Source organism: Salvelinus namaycush, chromosome 12, assembly GCF_016432855.1.
Source record: "Salvelinus namaycush isolate Seneca chromosome 12, SaNama_1.0, whole genome shotgun sequence".
NCBI classification, from domain to species: Eukaryota; Metazoa; Chordata; class Actinopteri; order Salmoniformes; family Salmonidae; genus Salvelinus; species Salvelinus namaycush.
The window spans coordinates 42,280,355-42,307,016 of NC_052318.1; the positions used below are offsets into that span (position 1 = coordinate 42,280,355).

Sequence of the window (26,662 nt, forward strand, 5' to 3'; positions counted from 1 at the left end):
CAGGCGGGGTTGAGGAATAGGACAGGACTGGGCGGGGTGACCCAGGTGGGGTAGAGGAATAGGACAGGACTGGGCAGGGTGGGGGTGAGGAATAGGACAGGACTGGGCAGGGTGGGGGTGAGGAATAGGACAGGACTGGGCAGGGTGACCCAGGTGGGGTAGAGGAATAGGACAGGACTGGGCAGGGATGGGTGACCCAGGTGGGGTAGAGGAATAGGACAGGACTGGGCAGGGTGGGATGACCCAGGTGGGGTAGAGGAATAGGACAGGACTGGGCAGGGATGGGTGACCCAGGTGGGGTAGAGGAATAGGACAGGACTGGGCAGGGATGGGTGACCCAGGTGGGGTAGAGGAATAGGACAGGACTGGGCAGGGATGGGTGACCCAGGTGGGGTAGAGGAATAGGACAGGACTGGGCAGGGATGGGTGACCCAGGTGGGGTAGAGGAATAGGACAGGACTGGGCAGGGATGGGTGACCCAGGTGGGGTAGAGGAATAGGACAGGACTGGGCAGGGATGGGTGACCCAGGTGGGGTAGAGGAATAGGACAGGACTGGGCAGGGATGGGTGACCCAGGTGGGGTTGAGGAATAGGACAGGACTGGGCAGGGTGACCCAGGCGGGGTTGAGGAATAGGACAGGACTGGGCGGGGTGACCCAGGTGGGGTAGAGGAATAGGACAGGACTGGGCAGGGTGGGGGTGAGGAATAGGACAGGACTGGGCAGGGTGGGGGTGAGGAATAGGACAGGACTGGGCAGGGTGACCCAGGTGGGGTAGAGGAATAGGACAGGACTGGGCAGGGTGACCCAGGTGGGGTAGAGGAATAGGACAGGACTGGGATGGGTGACCCAGGTGGGGTAGAGGAATAGGACAGGACTGGTATGGGTGACCCAGGTGGGGTAGAGGAATAGGACAGGACTGGGATGGGTGACCCAGGTGGGGTAGAGGAATAGGACAGGACTGGGCAGGGTGACCCAGGTGGGGTAGAGGAATAGGACAGGACTGGGATGGGTGACCCAGGTGGGGTAGAGGAATAGGACAGGACTGGGCAGGGTGACCCAGGTGGGGTAGAGGAATAGGACAGGACTGGGCAGGGCAGGGTGACCCAGGTGGGGTAGAGGAATAGGACAGGACTGGGATGGGTGACCCAGGTGGGGTAGAGGAATAGGACAGGACTGGGATGGGTGACCCAGGTGGGGTAGAGGAATAGGACAGGACTGGGATGGGTGACCCAGGTGGGGTAGAGGAATAGGACAGGACTGGGATGGGTGACCCAGGTGGGGTAGAGGAATAGGACAGGACTGGGATGGGTGACCCAGGTGGGGTAGAGGAATAGGACAGGACTGGGCAGGGTGACCCAGGTGGGGTAGAGGAATAGGACAGGACTGGGCAGGGTGACCCAGGTGGGGTAGAGGAATAGGACAGGACTGGGATGGGTGACCCAGGTGGGGTAGAGGAATAGGACAGGACTGGGCAGGGTGACCCAGGTGGGGTAGAGGAATAGGACAGGACTGGGCAGGGTGACCCAGGTGGGGTAGAGGAATAGGACAGGACTGGGCAGGGTGACCCAGGTGGGGTAGAGGAATAGGACAGGACTGGGCAGGGTGACCCAGGTGGGGTAGAGGAATAGGACAGGACTGGGCAGGGTGACCCAGGTGGGGTAGAGGAATAGGACAGGACTGGGCAGGGTGACCCAGGTGGGGTAGAGGAATAGGACAGGACTGGGCAGGGTGACCCAGGTGGGGTAGAGGAATAGGACAGGACTGGGCAGGGTGGGGTGACCCAGGTGGGGTAGAGGAACAGGACAGGACTGGGCAGGGTGGGGTGACCCAGGTGGGGTAAAGGAATAGGACAGGACTGGGCAGGGATGGGTGACCCAGGTGGGGTAGAGGAATAGGACAGGACTGGGCAGGGATGGGTGACCCAGGTGGGGTAGAGGAATAGGACAGGACTGGGCAGGGATGGGTGACCCAGGTGGGGTAGAGGAATAGGACAGGACTGGGCAGGGATGGGTGACCCAGGTGGGGTAGAGGAATAGGACAGGACTGGGCAGGGATGGGTGACCCAGGTGGGGTAGAGGAATAGGACAGGACTGGGCAGGGTGGGATGACCCAGGTGGGGTAGAGGAATAGGACAGGACTGGGCAGGGATGGGTGACCCAGGTGGGGTAGAGGAATAGGACAGGACTGGGCAGGGTGGGATGACCCAGGTGGGGTAGAGGAATAGGACAGGACTGGGCAGGGTGGGATGACCCAGGTGGGGTAGAGGAATAGGACAGGACTGGGCAGGGATGGGTGACCCAGGTGGGGTAGAGGAATAGGACAGGACTGGGCAGGGTGGGATGACCCAGGTGGGGTAGAGGAATAGGACAGGACTGGGCAGGGTGGGATGACCCAGGTGGGGTAGAGGAATAGGACAGGACTGGGCAGGGATGGGTGACCCAGGTGGGGTAGAGGAATAGGACAGGACTGGGCAGGGATGGATGACCCAGGTGGGGTAGAGGAATAGGACAGGACTGGGCAGGGATGGGTGACCCAGGTGGGGTAGAGGAATAGGACAGGACTGGGCAGGGATGGGTGACCCAGGTGGGGTAGAGGAATAGGACAGGACTGGGCAGGGATGGGTGACCCAGGTGGGGTAGAGGAATAGGACAGGACTGGGCAGGGATGGGTGACCCAGGTGGGGTAGAGGAATAGGACAGGACTGGGCAGGGATGGGTGACCCAGGTGGGGTAGAGGAATAGGACAGGACTGGGCAGGGATGGGTGACCCAGGTGGGGTAGAGGAATAGGACAGGACTGGGCAGGGATGGGTGACCCAGGTGGGGTAGAGGAATAGGACAGGACTGGGTGACCCAGGTGGGGTTGAGGAATAGGACAGGACTGGGCAGGGATGGGTGACCCAGGTGGGGTTGAGGAATAGGACAGGACTGGGCAGGGTGACCCAGGCGGGGTTGAGGAATAGGACAGGACTGGGCGGGGTGACCCAGGTGGGGTAGAGGAATAGGACAGGACTGGGCAGGGTGGGGGTGAGGAATAGGACAGGACTGGGCAGGGTGACCCAGGTGGGGTAGAGGAATAGGACAGGACTGGGCAGGGTGACCCAGGTGGGGGTTGAGGAATAGGATAGGACTGGGCAGGGTGGGGGTGAGGAATAGGACAGGACTGGGCAGGGTGGGGTGACCCAGGTGGGGGTGAGGAATAGGACAGGGTGGGGTGACCCAGGTGGGGGTGAGGAATAGGACAGGACTGGGCAGGGTGGGGTGACCCAGGTGGGGGTGAGGAATAGGACAGTACTGGGCAGGGTGGGGTGACCCAGGTGGGGGTGAGGAATAGGACAGGACTGGGCAGGGTGGGGTGACCCAGGTGGGGGTGAGGAATAGGACAGGACTGGGCAGGGTGGGGTGACCCAGGTGGGGGTGAGGAATAGGACAGGACTGGGCAGGGTGGGGTGACCCAGGTGGGGGTGAGGAATAGGACAGTACTGGGCAGGGTGACCCAGGTGGGGGTGAGGAACATGATAGGACTAGGAAGAGTGGTGGAAGTGAGGAACAGGGCAGTACTGGCCGGGGGGTAATATTCACATGCACCCTCTACTCTCTAGAAAGGCATATAGAAAGGCATTGTATAGAACATTACAAGGATTCACACGGTACCTGGAAGCGAAGGATGATGGTCCAGATGAGACCCAGGGTGAGGCGGTGGTTCCCATCCACGATGTCGTGGGAGCCCATGTTCTCCAGGTGGACCTTCTGCTCCTTGAGGAACTGCAGGGCCTTGTCCACGTTCTCCAGGCAGTGGATACGCATACGCCCCTTGGTGGGCTTCGGCTGGAGAGAGACGGGAGAGAGTCAGATTGTGTGAGAGAGTGCTGGAAAGAGACATGGATAACAGAGAGGGAGAGGAAGGGCGTACAGGAATGAAGACAGATTTCATGTTCAGCACGGTGGAAGGCTCAAAGGAGGAAAAGAATGAAGGTATGAGAGAGGGGTTTGTTCAGGACCAACAAGGTGAGTGATGGGTCAGGGTTAAGGTCAGGGTCGGGAGTCAGGAGGACAGAGGAAGTGTGAGTTACTGACCAGCTGTTCTCCTGACAGCACCTCCAGCAGGCGGATGAGCATGCGTCCATCTCTCAGGTCAGTGTACAGGTCCCCGATGCGGCACGTCACACGGCCCAGGTGAGAGTTCACCCACTTAGTGAAGGTTTTCTTCTGCACCGCTTCGCGCTCATCTGGAGAGGAGAGCAGAGGGGAAAGGTGGGTTACAGCGAGGGTAAACCAATCGTAAGCCAGCTCATAGTGACTGGGAAGCAAGTGGGAAGTCATTCATTGCTTCGTAATAACCTACGTCCAATACGGTCAGCCAAATACATAGAGGGGATGCAATTCTTCGCAAGACAAACACTGATGTAGTCGTATAAGGCCATTCAAAAGCCTGAATCACCCCTCAGACAGACTGATGACAGGGTCAGTAACTCATGGGGACCTGAGCTCCGGTGCGCAGCACTTCATTTCACAGATAAGCTATGCCATTAGGTCATTGGGATCGTTGAGTTGACAGCTTTAGCAGAAGGCTCTTTAGGCCCCTAACTGAACCGATGTGTCTGGGCTGCTGACGCCGCCTCCGCCAGTCGCCTGGGAGAGTCTGGATGGGAGACCGGCCTGGGAAAGCCACGCTAACGGCTCACAATGATGCTAAACAAACACACGCCCTGGGTGAAGGAAGACAAGATGAAATGCGTTGCGTTTTAAAAAAGGAGAACACGTCACTATAACGTTTCGGGAAGATAAAGGGGACACCATGAAGCAGTGGCAGAGATATGGAGCAGGAGGAGTAAGACGCTGAACCTGCCTCCAAACAAGGTGACCTCAATTCTAGGTCACATGGTCTGTGTGAGCTAGATCTAGTCTAGGGCAGAAAATATCATTACAGTCTAGTAGCTATGGCACCCCACACACGTAATAAACAAGGCAACGCCCACCCCCCTTGGGTCAACAGATATTGCGTGTGACTAACACATTTCAGGCAATTACTATAGCTCCCGCCTAGGGCCGATCATTGCAAATAAATGCCGGATCTCTATGGAAAGATGCATAATTCAAGTTTCGTCAAAATTGGGCCAGCTGTGTCTGAGATATCGCGGGTGACCTTAGGTAAGAAACGAACAGACGGAAACAGATCCACAATCCCTTTTCCGATTTCATCATGGGACATAAAATAAACTATAAAATGTAGATACAACGCAATAAAATCAGATGAACTATCCTGCGGCTGCGAGGTAAAAAAAAGCAGATGATTTCTGAAGCTGTGTGAAATTGGCTGTAGTAATTAAGGTAAAGATTAAAGCCTCTTCAAATCCTAACAGAAAAAAAGTAATGGCTTCACAATCTTAAAATTCGCCATGTATACAAACCAAAGCCACGCTGCTGCGTTTCATGTTGTTACGGAAAGCGTCACACTATCTCCAAGACCCAGTGAAATGGATCTCCATGTGAGAGAATTTGTGTGAGATACAGAAGGGAAAGCTCCGGGTGAGATGTCCCACGTGTGATATACGCAACACTCCTCATGCTATTGGACTATGTTCCTCGTGACCTAGGCTCAGGTTGTCTGGCAGAAAATCTCTCCTCAAGGCAAAGTTACGTCACATTGTGACTAGGGGCTAAATGACTAGGAAGCCAGTTCTCCATCTGGCCAGGACGCTACCCTGCTGTCTCACACCTCACCCACCCCTGGAGCAGGAGGTCCATTAGGCTGAGCCGGGCACCACCTGGGTCCAGGCTAACAGCTCCCTACACTGGGGCGAGGGACAGAGATAGGCAGCACCACGTCGCCTGGCCAGTGGCCTGCTGGTGTCCTGCCCGATGACGGGCACAGCGACCGGGCCGGGGAGCAGCTGGCTGCTTGACAGAGCGATGGTAATCCTGAGCTGATTTATGGCAGTACTTGAAGGATTAGGTGGCCACTTTACAAGGTTTAAGGAAGCCCCCCTATCCCTGCTGAGGATCCTTTCAATCAAACGCTAATGGATTTTTTTCAGGAGAGGAGGGTGGCGGCGGGAGGGAGGGAGGGACATTGACAGGGAGGCAGAGAGGGCCAGCAGCAGGTCACTCCGAGATGACAGCCTGCAGACTTGCCAGCTCCCTTTGGGTGACACTAGGATGGAGTGAGGCATGGGTGTACCCTTTTAGGGAAGGAGGCGAGTTTTCAACTTGAAACGCTCTACATGTATTCATCAAATACCATCTCAGAGAGTCTGACTGTGGCAGCCATTTTATTTATGTAGGGTATAAGAGGAGGTTGGCATAATGAGTTAGGCCTGGCTAACTCTATAAACATGACTCTACACTCTTACAAACTTCAAAAAGACCACACGTCAAATATTACAAACTTATCTTTTAAACCATTTCATAGTAGATATATATTTAACATGCCCAAAGGCTCTACTGTGGAGTATAATGTAAGCTCCTCGCCAGTCTAAGCAGCAGCCTATTGTTGGATGAAATTGTTGGGTTCTACAGTAAGCAGGATTACTTCTAATGAGACGGACTGAGGTTTGCTCTCATCAGACCAGATACAGGAAAGCCCAAGCGATAATGGCGGACCATTAAATCTAACTGAACCACTATTTAATGAGCACGTCCCATGACGACATGCTAAACGTCTTATCTGAGGGGGAGAGCTTAGTAAGAAACCTGTTCAGCGAGTTGCTGCCCTGAAGTCACGCATGACAAAACACAACTAAAACGTTGACTGTCCCATGTCAACTTGAACCCAGGACACCAAATAAAAATAGACCCATTCTGGAATATATCTATTTTTCTTTCAATACAAAGTAATAAGCAAAAATCCCCAGTGTGACCACACTGCCCTTCTGGTTGTTGACGAGGACATCTGCTCCAGCTCACCCCAATTAAATTCCGCTAAACCCCTCTGAGCTTGACCTGTGACCCCTGTGAAGCAGCTCTGACCTCCCCTGTACCCCTCTACTACACCTGACAAGGACTGAAATGTTACTTCTCCCTCTAGAAACATGGCTAGGGGGTACAGGTGCTGCAGTATGTCACTGTTTGACGGGCTGGGATTATAATGGGATGTTTGACATCCATAAATTGTTAAACACGAGATAAAGAGAGCAATTAACAATTAATGGAATTCCATGGCTGTGAATCTGGCTGCTCATGCAACAGAACACTTGCTCAAGTTATCTGGGACTCGGGAAGAGATCTTCGGGAGGCTCGAGTGTGTGTGTGTGCGTGCGCTTGCGTGTGTGTGACAGGAACCAGTGGTTGTTATCTAGCACAAAAAGGAGAGGATAACCTCCCCCTCCTGGACTGAGTCTGTGCCTGGATCCTGGCAAACTTGACAGCTTCAGGGTCCCGGGCCAAGCCTGGCTGGAGTGGAACAGACAGACAATGGCCTTCACTTCACCTCAGTACATGATCATCAGCTGTTCCAAGTGCCATTCCTATAAATCCCCATGATGCGTGTTGATAGAACAAACAATCCACAGCTCAGAAGGTGAAAACTTGAAATGGTGGAAATGAATGTACTCTGCAGAGAGATCTAAACAAGGTCACTGTGAAATACAACTGTCAGGTGGGGGCCGAAAACACTCAGTCGGAGCACAGAGCGAGAGAAGGGCCACGTGTGCAATGCAGTGCCAGTGGTGACCTGTTTCATCAGGATAGGGCTGCTTTGCAATGCAAAACTGGGCACAGTACTATACACACACTCAAAGGGAACAATCAGTTCAAATAAATGGTCCCCATAGGCTAATCACCTCCAAACAAAGTGAGGAAGAGCCTTTCTTCACATTTCTATTTTGTTGGTATGCCACCCCCTTTTTCTCCCCAATTTCGATCTTGTTGAAATCAGACTGCAGGCGCCCGGCCAGCCACAAGGAGTCGCGAGAGCGCGATGAGCCAAGTAAAGCCCCCCCCTAACGACACTGGGCAAATTGTGCGCCACCCTATGGGATTCCCAGTCACGGCCGGATGTGACACAGCCTGGGATCGAACCTGGGTCTGTAGTGATGCCTCAAGCACTGCGATGTAGTGCCTTAGACCACTTTCAGAATTGAATTATTCACAGGAGTGTTCCTGTAGAATGGCCATCATAAATGAATATGTTCCATGGTCTGGGTGGATAATATATTACTGTCTAACTGTGATACTGATACATAAGTCATATCCAAACAGCTAAAACATACTAAAAGTGCTGCCCAGAGGTGTGCTGCAGTAGAGTGAGTGGTAACTGAATGTTATAAAGTGTTATAGAAAGAAGGAAATTAAAAACATGAATCATTCCAGCCAACAGCATTACAGCCTCTCTCAGGGGGATGGGTCAGAAACAACGACTGTCTGAATAACAAAACACAGAGGATGGCCACTCCATCTGGACTCAGTGCACTGCTGGCCAGTTAAGGGGGGCAATGTAAATAGTCAGGTGGCCATTTGATTAATTGTTCAGCAGTCTTATGACTTGGGGGTAGAAGCTGTTAAGGAGCCTTTTGGTCCTAGACTTGGCGCTCTGGTACCGCTTGCTGTGTGGTAGCAGAGAAAACAGTCTATGACTTGGGTGACTGCAGTCTCCAGTATTTATGCTGCAGTAGTTTATGTGTCGGGGGGGCTAGGGTCAGTCTGTTATATCTGGAGTATTTGTCCTGTCTTATCCGGTGTCCTGTGTGAATTTAAGTATGCTCTCTCTAATTCTCTCTTTTTTTTCTCTCGGAGGACCTGATCCCTAGAACCATGCCTCAGGACTACCTGGCCTGATGACTCCTTGCTGTCCCCAGTCCACCTGGTCGTGCTGCTGCTCCAGTTTCAACTGTTCTGCCTGCGGCTATGGAACCCTGACCTGTTCACCGGACGTGCTACCTGTCCCAGACCTGCTGTTTTCAACTCTCTAGAGACAGCAGGAGCGGTAGAGATACTCTGAATGATGAAAAGCCAACTGACATTTACTCCTGAGGTGCTGACCTGTTTCACCCTCTACAACCACTGTGATTATTATTTGACCCTGCTGGTCATCTATGAACATTTGAACAACTTGGCCACGTTCTGTTATAATCTCCACCTGGCACAGCCAGAAGAGGACTGGCCAGCCCTCATAGCCTGGTTCCTTTCTAGGTTTCTTCCTAGGTTTTGGCCTTTCTAGGGAGTTTTTCCGAGCCACCGTGCTTCTACACCTGCATTGCTTGCTGTTTGGGGTTTTAGGCTGGGTTTCTGTACAGCACTTTGTGACATCAGCTGATGTAAGAAGGGCTTTATAAATACATTTGATTGATTGATTCTGACACCGCCTAGTATATAGGTCCTGGATGGCAGGAAGCTTGGCCGCTGTGATGTGCTGGGCCGTACGCACTACCCTCTGTAGCGTCTTACGGTCAGATGCTGAGCAGTTGCCATACCAGGCGGTGATGCAACCGGCCAGGATGCTCTCGATGGTGCAGCTGTAGAACTTTTTGAGGATCTGGGGACCCATGCCAAATCTTTTCAGTCACCCGAGGGGGAAAATTGCAGTGATTTTTGCGATAACATTGATGATTTGACTGTTTTATGCAGTGATTGGTCAAATTTGCAAGCTCTTGCATAATATGCGGGGAATTACAAAATAAAAATGCCATCGCAGAATCCTAGACGGACTGAGTAGGTTCTTGTCAAGGCTCTATACTGAATGACACGAGACCGTTGCTGTTGTGAAAGGAAGTTGCACCTTTTCCTGCGTTACAGACTTTGCAATAAACAAGCTGAAGGGACAACAACAGAAATACTGTTTCATCATCACCATCTACCAACAAACACAGTGTTCCTCCAAGGAGCTCATGACTGTGGAAAGAAGATGGCAGTGGCAGCCACACCCTTCAGCTAGATTGCAGAGACAGATAGCCAGTAACAAATTATAGTGTCTCGTGAGCACATCCCCCTAAAAACTAAAACAATTGGTGGTAAAAGCATCTCTATAGTTGAATGACTATTCAGCCAGAAAAACAATGACAAGGATGAGTAACAGGAGTGTGATACGTTTGGGATTGAATCTGGATTAAAACCATTATAAATGCTAGTCATCACGTCCACTACCTCCTCATCTCCCGGGGCACCAGAAGCAAAGACACAGGAATGACAGAATATGAGACATGTCCACAGCTACACATCAGTCTAAAAACCCTCCGGCTGCTATAACTCGCTCTAATTCAGGTGTGAATAATGACAGTTCGAGGTGACATTTTCCAGCCGCAAAAGCATTTTCTTTCCTCTCCTTTTTCTGGACCCTTGAGAAGCCCCTGGCTTAGGTGAATGAGTGTTGGGTTTCATAGGCTTGTGTAACAATGGAGGTATAACTTACTCTCCTGCTCGGTCTCCCCCCCGTCTTCTGCGTGTCTGAAGGCTTGACAAAGATTGAGAGGAGTAGGACAGTGGGCTCCCGAGTGGCGCAGCGGTCTAAGGCACTGCATGTCACTGCTAGAGGCTTCACTACAGACCCTGGTTCGATTCTAGGCAGTATCACAACCGGCCGTGATTGGGAGTCCCACAGCACAATTGGCCCAGCGTCGTCCGGATTAGGATTTGGCCGGGGTAGGCCGTAATTGTAAATAAGAATTTGTTCTTAACTGACTTGCCTAGTTAAATGAAGGTTAAATAAAAAATAAAAGATAGGCTTGGCTGTGTGTTTGTCAGTCAGACAGTCAGCAGAAGCCCATTAAACACACAGATCAAATATCTGCGGCTTAAGGACGGTTATGGCCTGGACTTGACACACAAACAAGCATTTGTGAGTGCACTTACACACGTATGCATATACGCACAAACACAGGAAAATAGTCAAATTCCCGCACTTATCAACCGAACATCCCTGGTCATCCTTACTGCCTCTGATCTGGCAGACTCACTAAACACACATGCTTCATTTGTAAATGATGTCTGAATCTGGAAAGTCACATATTAACATTAGAACAGAAAGACTTATCTCCCGACACTATTCCCGACTCAGAAACAGATGAGGTTCAGTAGATACTAGCTGTACTGGGAGACTTGGAGTCAGGAATAGAGAAGTCTTCCTCAAGGCCCAGCCACAAGGTTCTTAACCCTCACCGTTGTCATGGACACACACACTTCCTAATGACTCAAGGTAAACACTGATAGGATAGAAATATATGGCATTACACCACAATAATGGCTCTATGGCTTCCACAGTTCAGAAATGTCAGAAAATATAATTTCCTCCTCATAGGACACCACAGCCTCACTGACAGTGCTTTTTTGTCATGGGTCTTTGTGAGAACATCTGCCATGTCACATACCCCCCACCTCCTCTGGGGATCATACCTGCCCTGGCGCTCCCAAAAAACAAACCAGTAATAATAGCCGCTTCACTCTCGCTGCTGCTTCTCTCTCACACAACAAGAGCCAGACAATAGAGTGTGGTTTTCCCTCATAGCTGAGCGTGCGGTTACCTTTCCAGAGGTAAGCCGGGGCGCTGCAGAGGGAGCCTGGTCAATGAGCCACCTGAGGTGGATTACACTGCTGGGAGGGAGGGTGAAGGGGGGGCACATTCCTCCTGATGCTGGTCATGTTGTGACAGCACCCAGCCCTGCGGAGGAGGAGGTAACAGGGTGCAAACAGAAACCAGGCTCAACCCTTCCCTGTCCCACTTCTCCTAATAGCAGACCCAGTCAGGAGGATACAGACATCTCTGCTGTGTTTGCTCATCATACACAAACACTTAATCAGCTGTGTAAAATGCTTTAACTTAAAAGCATAGTGTATTAGAACAAACTGTACCACTGTCCTGTCTTAATGACTCAAAATCATCTGCATTAAAGTGTGTATGGGTATTCACACGCACTATAAAGTGTGTATGGGTATTCACACGCACTATAAAGTGTGTATGGGTATTAACACGCACTATAAAGTGTGTATGGGTATTAACACGCACTATAAAGTGTGTATGGGTATTCACACGCACTATAAAGTGTGTATGGGTATTAACACGCACTATAAAGTGTGTATGGGTATTAACACGCACTATAAAGTGTGTATGGGTATTAACACGCACTATAAAGTGTGTATGGGTATTAACACGCACTATAAAGTGTGTATGGGTATTAACACGCACTATAAAGTGTGTATGGGTATTAACACGCACTATAAAGTGTGTATGGTATTCACATGCAATATAAGTGTGTATGGTATTCACATGCAATATAAAGTGTGTATGGTATTCACATGCAATATAAAGTGTGTATGTAAACTGAATGTACAAAACGTTAAGAACACCTTCATTTTGAGTTGCGCGTACACAGATTTGCAGATGTTATCGCAGGTCCAGCGAAAATGTTGTGTTTCTAGCACAAACAGTGCAGTAATACTTGGTCTGTGGTTGTGAGGCCGGTTGGACGTACTGCCAAATTCTCTAAAACGATGTTGGAGGCGGCTTACGGTAGAGAAATGAACATTCAACTCTGGCAACAGCTCTAGTGGACATTCCTGCAGTCAGCATGCCAATTGCACGCTCCCTCAAAACTTGAGACATCTGTTGCATTGTATTGTGACAAAACTGTACATTTTAGAGTGGCCTTTTATTGTCCACAGCACAAGGTGCACATGTGTAATGATCATGCTGTTTAATCAGCTTCTTGATATGCCACACCTGTCAGGTGGATGGATTATCTTGGCAAATAAATACATTTGTGCACAAAATGAGAGAAATAATGTTTTTGTGCATATGGAACATTTCTGGGCTCTTTTATTTCAGCTCATGAAACATGGGACCAACACTTTAAATGTTGCGTTTATTTTTGTTCAGTGTATTTACACTGAGTATGCAAAACTTAACACCTGCTCTTTCCATGAAAGACTGACCAGGTTAAAGCTATGATCCCTTATTGATGAAACTTGTTAAACCCACTTCAAATCAGTGTAGATGAAGGGGAGGCGACAGGTTGAAGAAGGATTTTTAAGCCTTGAGACATGGATTGTGTATGTGAGGGTGAATGGGCAAGACAAAATATTTAAGTGCCTTTGAACGGGGTATGGTAGTAGGTGCCAGGCGCACTGATTTGTTGTCAAGAAATGCAACATTGCTGGGTTTTTCACGCTCAACAGTTTCCTGTGTGTATCAAGAATGGTCCACCACCCAAAGGACATCCAGCCAATTTGACACAACTGTGGGAAGCATTGGAGTCAACATGGGCCGGCATCCCTGTGGAATGCTTTAGACACCTTGTGGAGTCCATGCCCTGACAAATTGAGTCTGTTCTGAGGCGAAAAATGGGGGGAGGGGTGCAACTCAATATTGAGAAGGTGTTCCTAATGTTTAGTATACTCAGTGTACTGCAAAGTTGTCTCGGAGCTAGAAACAGTGCCATCTTGTCATACAAAAACAAAATTCTTGGGTCCGACCTGCTACCCTCCAATTTAACCCCAACAACATCTGATGGCATCTGTGCTGAAACACTGATAAGAACGGTGATCTGAAGGTAATCCATGCAGAAATGCAGCCAGTGTTAATCTTGTGTCTGTGAGGCCCATGCAGGCTTAGCCTGGGCTTGAGCCTTCAGTTCAGATGGGCAGATAGTGAACCAGATAGTGAACCAGATGGGCAGGTAGCTACAGTAGACTGCATTGTAACATGTAGCCTACATAACATAGTTTGACTTTTGAGTATGCCATGACATCTCACTACTGTATGTCATCTACTGTCAGAGCAATGGTGGAAGGGGGAAATAATGACAAGCCTTGACAAGGACAGTGGACGGTTATAGAAGAGGGCAACAGGTCCTTTGATGGCTTGTTGAGGAAGTGGGTCCACTTGAAAACATGATGCTTGACTGCACTGATACGGTATATCATTTCAGAGAAAATTTCCCTGCCCCCTGTTTCCTTGGCACGGAACATGAAGCGGTCTCTCTTTAGGAACGCCTTCATGGCGAATTACATGCTGGGTCTGGATGCTTGACAGCAGCTCTACTAACTAACTGATCTGTAGCATCTTCATCAAGGGCATACACTTCAGGGTCTGCTATTATCATGACTGTCTAAGATGGTGTCATTTCAAAAATGTCTTCACACCATATTGACAGCAAACTTGAGGCACTGTATACACAACACGCTCTGTGTTAGTACTGGCACAGGGCTAAAGGACTGTTCTGATGATTACGTCACGTCTACCAGAGACAGAGAGATGATTGATGCGTTTATTTCCCTTGTGCCTCTAATTGAACATGTCCACCTTTGCCCCGACATACAGTATCCTCCTGTATTCTACAGTCTGCTCCATGTCATGGCATATCAGTTCTAGACTCTCCAGTCTGTCAGTCATGCAGTGGCAGGTGCAGTAGAACATATAGTGGTACAGTTCTGTGCCAGGTATCCCTGCTGACTGATGTGTTGCTCCTGACCTGGCACCTCTCACCACTTCATGGCTCCCACAAGGCTAACTTGAGGACAGGACACAGAATGGGCTTTGGCCAGAGGGAGATGTAGGATTACTAATTTCGTCAGAACTGAACACATCCTGTGTGTATGCGTTTCCTGGGTACTGTTTTCCTCCTACCACAGTGCGCTCTGCAGATGAATTGGTTCACAACATTCCCCACCGCACATAATCAAGGGTTTATGAACAAGCATCTGGTCAGGCTACCTGGTGTTGACCGTCTGCTAATCATTACTCGAGTCCTCTTCTCCTCCTTTCATCTCCCGCTCCTGTCATCTCTTCCCCTCTCCAGTGTTTCAGCTGCAGTCATTTAGCTGTGGCGATGCTCCACGGCAAATTCATTGTCGCCATGCAAAAAAATATATTTCTAACAAGGCGCAATTTGAAAACGCTGGAACAGTCCACATTTACTTTTCCTCCGCAAACAAAACAAGTACCGACTAGAAAACAAATCTGAGAACCCCATAGAATAATAGTTATCTATTTACCTTAGGGCTGTCCCTGACTAAAAACAAATCTTGGTCGACCGAGAGTCATCCTGTTCTTTCGACCAATTGATAGTTTGAAATGTTTCAACTTATTTTTCCATATTTAGACAGACACACCCTATGTGTTTCAATAAAATGAACAAAATATGCATTGAGCTTGTCTGATGCTTTAAGCACACTGTTTGATTAAATAATTAAGACACAAAAATTACTCAAGAAAGAGACTGACGGCCACACTATCTTAAAAAAAATGACAGCAAGTGCCTGTGTGGCTGGCGCACGCTGTCTCTCTCTCCTCCCTACTGCAGTGAAAAGGCACCACAACACGTGTTTATTGTGCTGTCCGTGCTGAAGCTGCAACATCATTACAGTCATTTAGTTTCTTACTTGTTTCTGACTGAAAAGTTCTGTTACCAAAATCCCTCATTTGTTTAGGAAGAACATTCCCTATTCTCTCAACCCTTGTTCTCTTTACGTGAAACATGTAAGCATCGCATGCATGTGAACAATAGGGCCTGACCTATTGACTATCATAATCACATCAATAAATTGGTTATAACATACTCCGAAAACAGTAACACTTGACAGCAAAATGTGAAAAAGAAACACGAAGCAGGTGAATGTGTACTGGTTGCTCAGGAGGTAAAGGGGAAGTCAGATCTGTGGAAGACATTTGACTTAGTTGTGGAAACTACTGCAGATATATACTGTAGGAGCAAGCATTTCCTGAGTATTATGTGTGCCAAACAGTTGCTGTTAGATTACAAAACTATATATTTTAATGACCATTTGGAACAGTGTAAACCATCCCACAACTGTCCCAGACTATGTTTGGAATATTTATTTCTTGCACAGAATAGGTCGTCTTTTGTACTATGGGGGATAGTAGATTGACATAGGCTAGTGCTTTTGCTGTTCATTAGGCCTACTCATCTTGTTGGCTGATGAAAAGTAAACGTGGACAGCTCTTCCAATATCTTCAATATGCACCTTGGAATTGGATAAGGACGCACACAGTTGCGTCCCCGATGTGTCCTTCTTCACTTGTAGCCTGTGAGAAAGACCCAATCCTTTTTAGGGTGCATTACGTTCACACAAATGGGATGCCGCCGTGAAATTCGAGGCATTATCAAGTGCTTGTCAAATTGTGAATTGCGAGACTGATAAAGTGTTAACATCCTGCGCAAAAAAACTAAGCAGAGCTTTTTCAAATCATCATTAGGGGTCACATCATGCAGCCTTACAATGTATTCAAAATCCAAACATAGCCCAACTTTTGTAGAACAACTAAAGTTACATTAATAACTCCAAATTAAGCATAAAAACGTATTTCTTTGTTAACCGAACACCACAAGAATAGCCGCACGTGCGCACTCCCTCAAATCGTTTGTTCAATTGTATTCTTCATACTATAAAATAATAATAAATTCTAAGCAAATCTTATCTGCTAAATGAACTAGTGTAGCCCACAGCCATTTGGTATAGCCAGATCAAGACAACTCAAAGTATGCTATTCTGTTCTTCTGAAATAAACTACATTGTCTTCATATCATGTTTCTTTAGACCTGTCTAAAATAAATAATGGATTCATTGTGAAGGTGTAGGCTATATTACATGGATTTATTAGACTTTTTAACATGTAGATGTTCCAAAAGTCAGCATCAGTGGCTTGTAGGCTGCGTGGAAGCCAGGAGACGCTAAATGTGTTTATGTCAATTAACGGTCAATTACCGGCTGACAAAATTTCATGACCGCCACAGCACTACCCCTGACCCTGTGAAGTCTGCCCTCCCTCGTATCACCACCACTGGGCTGCCTGCTTGAGTAACCAGCACCAGCGCCTCCAGTCACCTCGTCCTGAGAAAGAATGAGGAAACTACCAGCATCAGTCAGTCAGTCTGCCTTTACGGCCTTTTGTTACACACTCACCACTGATACAGGATTATTATGGGGATCCTGCCCAAGGCCCAAGGGCACTACAAAGGCCCTCACTACCTGACAGCCCTCTCTGAGCCAGACTTATAAATTCAGCTCTAGTACCTAGAGAGAAAGAATCTGTCTATTTATGTAGACAGATACGACCACAACATAATGTTACACTGAAGCAATCGGTTTGCTAGAGGCTTTATTCTGGTGGAATTTATTTGAATTTCAATTCTGTTTATTGTAATGATGTTCGGTGTAGTGACATTTACTTTCGGATGCGTTTGCTTGTTATTCTGTATTAATGTAGATGTTCAACTGGGAATAAAAATGTACCTTTACTTGTAATCTGCTCTGGATAACAGTGTAATGTAAACAGAGCATAAACGTGATGAATACCTACTGTAGGAAGAGCTTTTATTGGGCCAGGAGTGTGAATGTGTGAGAGGAGTAAGCACTGTGACAATTGGCCTACCGTATGTTGGTTTGTTTATCAGTGTGTGCGCCTGCGCGTGAGTAATACCCTCATCAGAAGGGCACTATTAGTGCAGTCAGACGCTGCTCCTTCAGCTCTGTAATTGAACGCTGAACTGGGCTTAAGGATCCATTTCTAAGCCAGCACACTCAAGCAGCTTCAATACAGCCTGTGATTAGAGTCTAGAGCCAGGGTAATCATTAACACTGGCCCAGCCACCCACCCACCCACCCTCACGCAGGAAATAAGACTATAAAATAAGTAAGGGATAATGAAGAGGCTACGCGTTCTATGGAAAATAAGGAATGACGTGGAAGGTGTGTTCCAAGACACGCTAGCGGAGTTGAACTGACCTTCCACGGAGTTGCATTATTTTCCAGAGAATGCAATGAGCCACAAGTTGACTATCCATTTTATACCATGGCCATAACTTAAACACATAGCCGCTAGAAATGTGTTCAACGTCCACTGAAGTAGCTAGCAAGTTTACTAGATAGTGACAGTAGTTGCCTTGGTAACCAACCAGACTTGCTAGTTTAGCTAACTAAACCATCAGCCCTAGCTTGCTTTTATGAAAATCGATTTCAACAATGCCAATAATGTTTTCAATTCGACTTTTGCTTTCAAAAGCAGCTCAAACATAGAACATGTAAGAATTAACTATAGCTACTGAATTCTACCATGCTGATATGCTGTGCATGCTCTCGAATGTCCTTCAAGCCAATCAGACTCTAGTATTCAACAGTGCCATGGTATAAGTAAGGGATAAACACCAATGTTCTGTAGATTACCTTGGAAATAAGAATGACCTATGTTTACCTTTGATGTAAAATGACATTATGCTTATCCTTGTAATTCCGATCATAACGATTTTATTAACATTATTATTCTCTTAGCCAAATAATATATTCACAAATGTAAATGGGGTGGAAAAATTCATTATTTTCTAGTTTCTTTCATTGAACTGTTACAATTTTATAAATCTCTCAAACTTGTGAAACTTTAAAAGTTGGAAAAGTCATGTCTCTGAATGTCTGTTAATGTCTGATTGCCTTATCACATTAATGATGTCCTGAATTATTCTTATTTTTTGTATTAAACACATTTTCTTTGTGGGGGGGGAGGGTCACCTGGTGTTCTATATGATTTTGTTCATTGTATTCACAGGAATGTCCCTGTATTGATGTGTAATATTGTTATTATTGTTGCAATAAAAAAAATGGAAATAATCAACGCCGCAGCCTAGGTAATGTACAGAACGGAGGCGTTTATCCTGCTTATACCACAGTTGCCAAAGAAAACAATACTAAAGAACACATTTCCTAGAAGAAATAAATGAAACATTTGTGATATTTTCATTTTTGTAAGAGAATCCACACTTTCTCATCTTTTGATTGCTAGAGAATATATGGAGGTTCTATATTGGCAACGTTATTGTCCCTTGCTTGCTAGCTAGCCAACTAGCTACGGCTAACACGGTCATGGTCTCTGCAGCCAAAATAACAGCAAAGTAGATACATTTGCATTTGTTCAGCCTGTGTTCTATTGACATTCATTTGGATAAATCCATAGCAATGAGTTGATGATGCCCAATTTTGCCTGGAATAGCTAGAAAAGCTTTGCCTTCTCGTCAGGACACTCGATACTGTTCATTACAAGGAGATCACATTGCATATCAAATGCTAGGCTAGAAGCTAGCTAAATAGTATGTTGCCAGCAAACCTGCCAGTATGGCAACCGAATTTAAAAATACCAGTTGCTTAAAACAGCTGGTCAAACTAGAAACATGTTGGAAGGATTTGACAGCATAGCGCCACTTGCGTCATGACTGCAACATAGATACCGGAGAAATTAATGTCAATCCCTCACGCTATTAGGTCATCAGACGCTCCCCCCAAAAATGTGTCTAGCTACGTTTTTTCTCCTTGGACCTGCGTTTACAATGTAACCAATTTCGGGTTGTGTGGTTGTTGGCATAGCTTTCAGTACTTTGTAGTAAGTACCGTCTGCATGTGCAGGCGCATATTGCAAGGTGTCCCAATATATTTTCCAACTGTCCCGTTATCTGTTTTTATTGTCCATTCTAGAACGCCCTTCTAGCCAATCAGAAAAGAGTATTCAACAATGCTGTGGTATAAAAGGAAATAATGCACGTTCTAGAATGCCCTCCAAGCCAATTAGAAACAAGTATTCAACAAACAAACAGTATCAATGATTTTATACTACTACAACTGCTCAGATAAAGATTTTGTTTAACAAGTAATATTTGTGTTTCTCAAAAAGATAGGGGTAAAAATTATTGCCACCCGTTTTCAATACCTCACCTTGCAAGGATAACGGCACTTGAGCCTATTTTTATAATATTTTATGGAGACTGGAAAACACAGGGGTTAAAGCAACAATAAAAAAAATCCCATGACAGAAACTTAAGGCGATCTCAGATTGATTGTCTAAGGCCAAGTTAACCTCCCCGTTCAAGTAAGAAAGTCATGACTATAATGATTTTTGGAAAAGAGAATAACCAAACGAATCTGACCAACTCCAGACCCCTTGGTTAGGGGGTCCGGGGTCCTCCTTGGGAAAACGTTTATGTAAAGGACTGAGAATCTCACTTCTGGTGACTTTTAAAAAAAAGACCTTCTACACACAAATTATTAAAAATAAAATGATAGACACCATCTAAAATATAATTTCCAGCTCCAGAAATGGGCCCAATAACATATTGGTCAAATTATGTAAAAAAAAAAAGTTTTTTAAAGTACATATTGGACCATGCGTATATTGGACCAGCCTTATGCATGGTCTATATTATCAGATGTGCTATTAGCAAGAAGCATTATCACCCGTAGCTCAACTAATGAAGCGAAGTGGCTATAAAATGTACATAGTCTGAAGCATGGAGTTTTTAACTCGCATAGAACACAAGCCGACTAGGTAAATAGGTAAACTATTCTACTATGGGGATGTCTGATTTTGTTTTAATAACAACAGTGCATGGCAAAAATATTAGCACTGGAAAGTTACATCCTGAGTGATAAAGTAGAGGCGTTGAATTATTCTGCCAGCAGCTACAGTACGCTACACACCGCTGTCTGAGTCGGGCGCTATGGTGGTGCTCATTATAGACTATTTCATTCCCTTCATCGGAACATCGGGGTGTCATCAACAATCATGCGTGTCAGTTCAGTGCGCACAGCGTAACAGAAAACAACATACAGGGTATTTGAGTATACAAAACATTATGAACACCGGCTATTTCCAGGAGATGGATTAAATAAGGATTTGTAAGCCTTGCTACATGGATTGTGTATTCAGAGTGAATGGGCAAGAAAGGATTTAAGCGCCTTTGAACGAGTTATGGTAGTAGGTGCCAGGCGGTTTGTGTCAAGAACTGCAACGCTCCTGGGTTTTTTCACACTCAACAGTTTCCCTGTGTGTATCAAGAATGGTCCACCACCCAAAGGACATCCAAACAACTTGACAACTGTGGGAAGCTTGAGACACCTTGTAGAGTTCATGCCCGACGAATTCAGGCTGTTCCGAGGGCAAATCATGTTTTTCATCGTCACAGGTAGATGCAGTGAAATGTGTTGTTTTACAGGGTCAGCCATAGTAGTACGGTGCCCCAGGAGCAAATGAGGGTTAAGTGCCTTGCTCAAGGGCCCATTGACAGAGCCTTATCCACTCAGGTATTCAAACCTGCAAACTTTCAGTTACTGACCCAACGCTCTAACCACTAGGCTACCCTGCCGGCCTATTAGGAAGGTGTTCTTAATGTTTTGTACAGTGTTACGGAGGACTTTAAACCCTGAGAAAACATGGTTGAATCGAATTGGATGGTCCTTGACTTAGACCATTCTTCCATACAGAATCTTTTCAGATCCTTGATATTCTACATCTGCGCATATTAGGGGTATGCCTACCTGAACATACTCATTTTCGTAACTGTATCCGTAGACTGACAGTTGATAGTCAGATTGGATCGAAAAAAAGGAAGCGTTTTAATATGCCTAAATAGGCTAGATGTTGGCAAAATACTGCACGTTTATAGACCATAAAAGCAGATTAGGAGCAGCACGCAAAGTGTGTGTGAGACTGTCATCAATTTGCAGTGGGTAGAGAAGTCGGCTGTCACTGAGTCAGAATGCCCATCAGCATTTCATATTTTTACCCTACACTAACCCTGCGTGTTTGATGCTAAGCACATTGATACAGTTGAAGTCGGAAGTTTACATAAACTTAGGTTGGAGTCATTAAAACTTGTTTGTTAACAAGAAATTTGTGAAGTGGTTGAAAAACTAGTTTTGGCAAGTCGGTTAGAACATCTACTTTGTGCATGACAAATCATTTTTCCAACAATTGTTTACAGACAGATTATTTCACTTATAATTCACTGTATCACAATTACAGTGGGTCAGAAGTTTACATACATGAAGTTGACTGTGCCTTTAAACAGCTTGGAAAATTCCAGAAAATTATGTCATGGCTTTAGAAGCTTCAGATAGACTAATTGACATCATTTGAGTCAATTGGAGGTGTACCTGTGGATGTATTTCAAGGCCTACCTTCATGGGAAAATCAAAAGAAATCAACGAAGACCTCAGAAAGAAATTGTAGACCTCCACAAGTCTGGTTCATCCTTGGGATCAATTTCCAAACGCCTGAATGTACCACGTTCATCTGTACAAACAATAGTACGCAAGTATAAACACCATGGGACCACACAGCCGTCATACCGCTCAGGAAGGAGACGCGTTCTGTCTCCTAGAGATGAACGTACTTTGGTGCGAAAAGTGCAAATCAATCCCAAAACAACAGCAAAGGACCTTGTGAAGATGATGTTGGAGGAAACCGGTACAAAAATATCTATATCCACAGTAAAATGAGTCCTATAGAGACATAACCTGAAAGGCCGCTCAGCAAGGAAGAAGCCACTTCCATAAAAAAGCCAGAATACGGTTTGCAACTGCACATGGGGACAAAGATCGTACTTTTTGGAGAAATGTCCTCTAGTCTGATGAAACAAAAATAGAACTGTTTGGCCATAATGACCATCGTTATGTTTGGAGGAAAAAGGGGGAGGCTTGCAAGCCGAAGAACACCATCCCAACCGTGAAGCACGGGGGTGGCAGCATCATGTTGTGGGGGTGCTTTGCTGCAGGAGGGACTGGTGCACTTCCTGACATGAGTCAGGAAGTTAAAGCTTGGTCACAAATGGGTCTTCCAAATGGACAATGACCCTAAGCATACTTCCAAAGTTGTGGCAAAATGGCTTAAGGACAACAAAGTCAAGGTATTGGAGTGGCCATTACAAAGCCCTGATCTCAATCCTATAGAAAATTTGTGGGCAGAACTGAAAAAGCACGTGCGAGCAAGGGGGCCTACAAACCTGACTCAGTTACACCAGCTCTGTCAGGAGGAATGGGCCAAATTCACCCAACTTATCGTGGGAAGCTTGTGGAAGGCTACCCGAAACATTTGACCCAAGTTAAACAATTTAAAGACAATGCTACCAAATACTAATTGAGTGCATGTAAACTTCTGACCCACTGGGAATGTTATGAAAGAAATAAAAGCTGAAATAAAATCTACTTTTTTTCTGACATTTCACATTCTTAAAATATAGTGGTGATCCTAACTGACCTAAGACAGGGAATTTTTACTAGGATTAAATGTCAGGAATTGTGAAAAACTGAGTTTAAATGTATTTGGCTAAGGTGTATGTAAACTTCTGACTTCAACTGTACCTTGTAGCAAACGTCCTCAGCATTTGATTTATCATAGTAGCAGGCTAACTGGAGCCAGCAGCAATCTAAAACAACCCAACCGAAACATGCAAGGAAAAGTGACCGGGTGAATGAAGCAAAGCGAGTGAAAGGAGAAATACGGCTTCGCTCTATCCAATCAGAGCCGCAGAGTCAACGTACAGCCCACCCTACAGCCCAAGACAAACTAGTTGAGTTACTTAGACCACATAGCACCTCACACTTGATTGAAAGATGCGCGCTGGCACCGGGAAAAAAATATCATTATATCAAACAAAAAATTACCCTGACCATAATCGTATCAGGACAATTGCCCATATCTGTTACGATACTTGTTGTGTCCGACTACTTGGCACACCCCTAGCGCATATACAGTAGACTGCCCTCTTCAGTTCAAACCACAGATTTTCAATGGGGTTCAAGTCCGGAGACTGAGATGGCCATTGCAAAATGTTGATTTTGTGGTCAATTAATTGATGTGTGCTTGGGGTTATTGTCTTGCTGGAAGATCTACTTGCAGCCCAGGTTCAGCCTCCTAACAGAGGCAATCAGGTTTCTGACTAAAATGTCCTGGTTCTGGGAAAGTTCATGATGCCGTTGACCTTAACAAGGGCCCCAGGACCAGTGGAAGCAAAATAGTTCCATAACATCAAAGATCCACCACCATATTTTACAGTAGGTATGGGGTTCTTTTCTGCTTATGCATCCTTATGTCGATGCCAAACCCACCACTGGTGTGCGAGGCCAAATAGCTTTATATTTTTTGCTCATCTTTGTCAAGGAGGACAATCATTTTGGATGTGAATGTATATAAAAATTTGTCATGCATGATGTCACCAACACACAAGTGTCTTGTATCCCTCACTTCCTTATCTAACAGATGTAACCTTCATATTGTCCCTTTTAATTCCGACACCTATAATAATGCAATTTTTTTTTAAAGGCTGTGAATTGGAAACGCATTTGAAAATGCAAAGTTAGGTTTGTTTCGCATAGCCAGTTTAGGCTAAAATTGGAATTGAGTTACCCTTAAAAAAAAAAAAACTGTACAATGTTTTCTCTGCCCCATGGCAAAATGTGTAAAATTGCAGGAAATTAGCAAAATGTTGTCTCTGCTGCCAAGAGGGCCGCTAAGACCAGCCACTACCATGCAACCCCCCTTTAAATGTATGTTTTATTAGCTGCCTCATCACAGCAGTTGCACGTTCAATAATAGGCTTGCTATTGTTGAATGTTTTCATTAAGCTCTTAATGAAATATGTCTGTTCGCTGTATGCATGCTTGCTTTCTGTTGGTCACATCATTTTACTGTTTGTTGACCGGTTAATGTGACTTGGTTAGTCGGCAGCAAAAATGACCGAAATCTGCATCTCTAATCCATAAAGACGCCAGAGCAAAAGCAGGTCAGACCACAAACAGCTTCAGAAGGAAACACGCAGCTGCCACACAGGCAACATCAAAACAGAGTCTCTGAGCAAGACTGGTTGTAACAAATTCAAAAGCAAAATCGGATTGGTACAGGGGATCAATTCAACTGAGCGTGTTTCTTCGGCAACCATTTATAGTAGGCCGTCAGTACAATGCTACATCTTTGTCAGCCACAGCTCACCTGTCCTCTGTGCCAAGGACAGCACAGCAAGATTGCTGGCTGCACAGCCACAGTGTGTGCTGCTGTCATATTTATCCTACAAGCGCCAGGGCAAGGATTCCCCCTGACATGACTGCTCCTGTCATGTCTGCAGAAGGACAGCGAGCTGAAGGACAAAACGCAGACGGACACAAAACCACACATGCAAACTTCCTTTGCTCTACAATAACATAACCGCCCAAGCAGCTTTAGACTTCAGAGAACAGGGCTGATGTGACCCAACCCTCAGTGCTGCTCAACCACAGACTAGCCACGTGTGACGCCGGTTATTCTGTATTCTTTACAGCTTGTGGGCACAGGCATAAAAACAAATGGAGTGTGTCGCCTGGTCTGGTGCCAGCTCGGTCCATGTAAACCTCAATAAATACACTGAAAGGGAAACAGAAAAGGGCAATTTACAGGAAGTGCTACGTTTTGACTTCTAGAGAACACCTCTATCAGTGGGTAACCGGTAACGTATGGATGGGTCTCTAAGCCTGTCTCCCGCTGACTGTGGAAGGTGGAGGTATGGACCATACCCAGGCCTCTCCCGTTCTCTGTGCAGCTGCTGCGAGGAGAAGATGAGGACGGCCAAGGCCAGTCCCCTGGGATGGAGGCAGAGCAGACACCCCTCAGTCATAACATCTGGACACAGAATGGGCGTCAACAGGCAGCAGCTAATAGCCCTCAAGACCCCAAAGCTGGAGTCTTCTGCTACTTTCCCAAGTAGGAAACTGTAAATAAAAACTGTGTCAACAAAAGCGTCCTTGTTAAGGTATCATTTGTGTGTGTAGGATAAATCCCAACCATGGAAATGTGAATCTAAGCCGGAAGCCTCTAGGACTAGGTTTAGTAAATCGAGAGATAGGCCTACTATAGAGCCTTCTACTACACCTGTAATGTGACCGAGAAATGAGAAATAGATCTCCTCATGTGCCTATTCACTTCTTAAATAAAAGTAAAGGAACAAAATGCTGAGGAAATGGAGCCCAAGCGTGTCAATGACCTGGGGAAGGAAGACTGGACCAGGTCTTCTATTCCCTCAACACTTACACCTACTCCACAGGGCTCAAACGCTCCAAATGGGAACAATCACTATTGGGTGACAACAACGTGACCTGCATCTAAATTAGAATAACACTACTACAGTGCAACAGGCTGCCTGTGAACAAAGTAAACCACAATAATGGCTTCTCTCTGCCCTACCAACTAGGGATGTGACAAATCGCCAATTTTGTAAAAAGGTTTAATAGCAGTAAGGCCAAAATCAATGGTTTCAAATTATTTTTTAAATATATTTTTGTAATACTTCAAGGGGTCTTAAAATTCAAAATCAAATAGCAAAATGATCCTTGGTATGACCTAACCCCCCCCCCCCCGGATTTAGACAGGGCTTAGACACCAAGGGGTTAACCATTACATTCTACCCTATAGGAACTAGCATACCGCTGTTATCCTATTTCGCAATCAAAACCTCACATTTTGTCAGACTAAGTCACTGTGACAGTGCAAGATCATTATTCAAATCAATTCCACAGGGTGTGGAATGACCCTTATCACCTGTCTAACTGACATTCTCTGATTCCCCTTATCTGGTCAACAGCTGGGCAGATCATGATGTTCAGCCTAATCAAATGGGTTTCAAGGATGGTATACACGTCCAATGAAATGCATATTCGCTGGTTCCTTCAACAATAAGAAATAAAAGATGAGAATACAAAACCAAGTACATGGCTCAGTAGAACAGAATAAACATTGTATCTTAAGTATAATACAGGAAGGCACAAATTATAGTCCAATATTTACAGGTGTTTTTGGGGGAAGGTGGATTTGGGGGGGAAGTGTTTAAATTGTGCACTCAATTGTATTTAGCACTCATAATAAGAGTCTGGTAGCAGGAGTTTTTGTGTGCGTAGCATGAATGAATGAGTGTGTTAAGGTGTGGAGAAT

At 46.2% G+C, this 26,662-nt stretch overlaps 1 protein-coding gene across 1 annotated transcript in view; it reads right to left on the bottom strand.

Moving 5' to 3' along the window:
- The window catches only part of LOC120057259 (spectrin beta chain, non-erythrocytic 1-like), a 58,075-nt gene that overhangs the window by 23,082 nt on the left and 8,331 nt on the right, over positions 1-26,662 (bottom strand). The window contains exons 2-3 of the mRNA XM_039005809.1: positions 4,078-4,229; positions 3,655-3,828 (exon numbers count right to left, since the gene is read on the bottom strand). Of these exons, the coding sequence (XP_038861737.1) occupies positions 3,655-3,828; positions 4,078-4,229 (326 nt within the window). The remainder of the gene's footprint in view (positions 1-3,654; positions 3,829-4,077; positions 4,230-26,662) is intronic.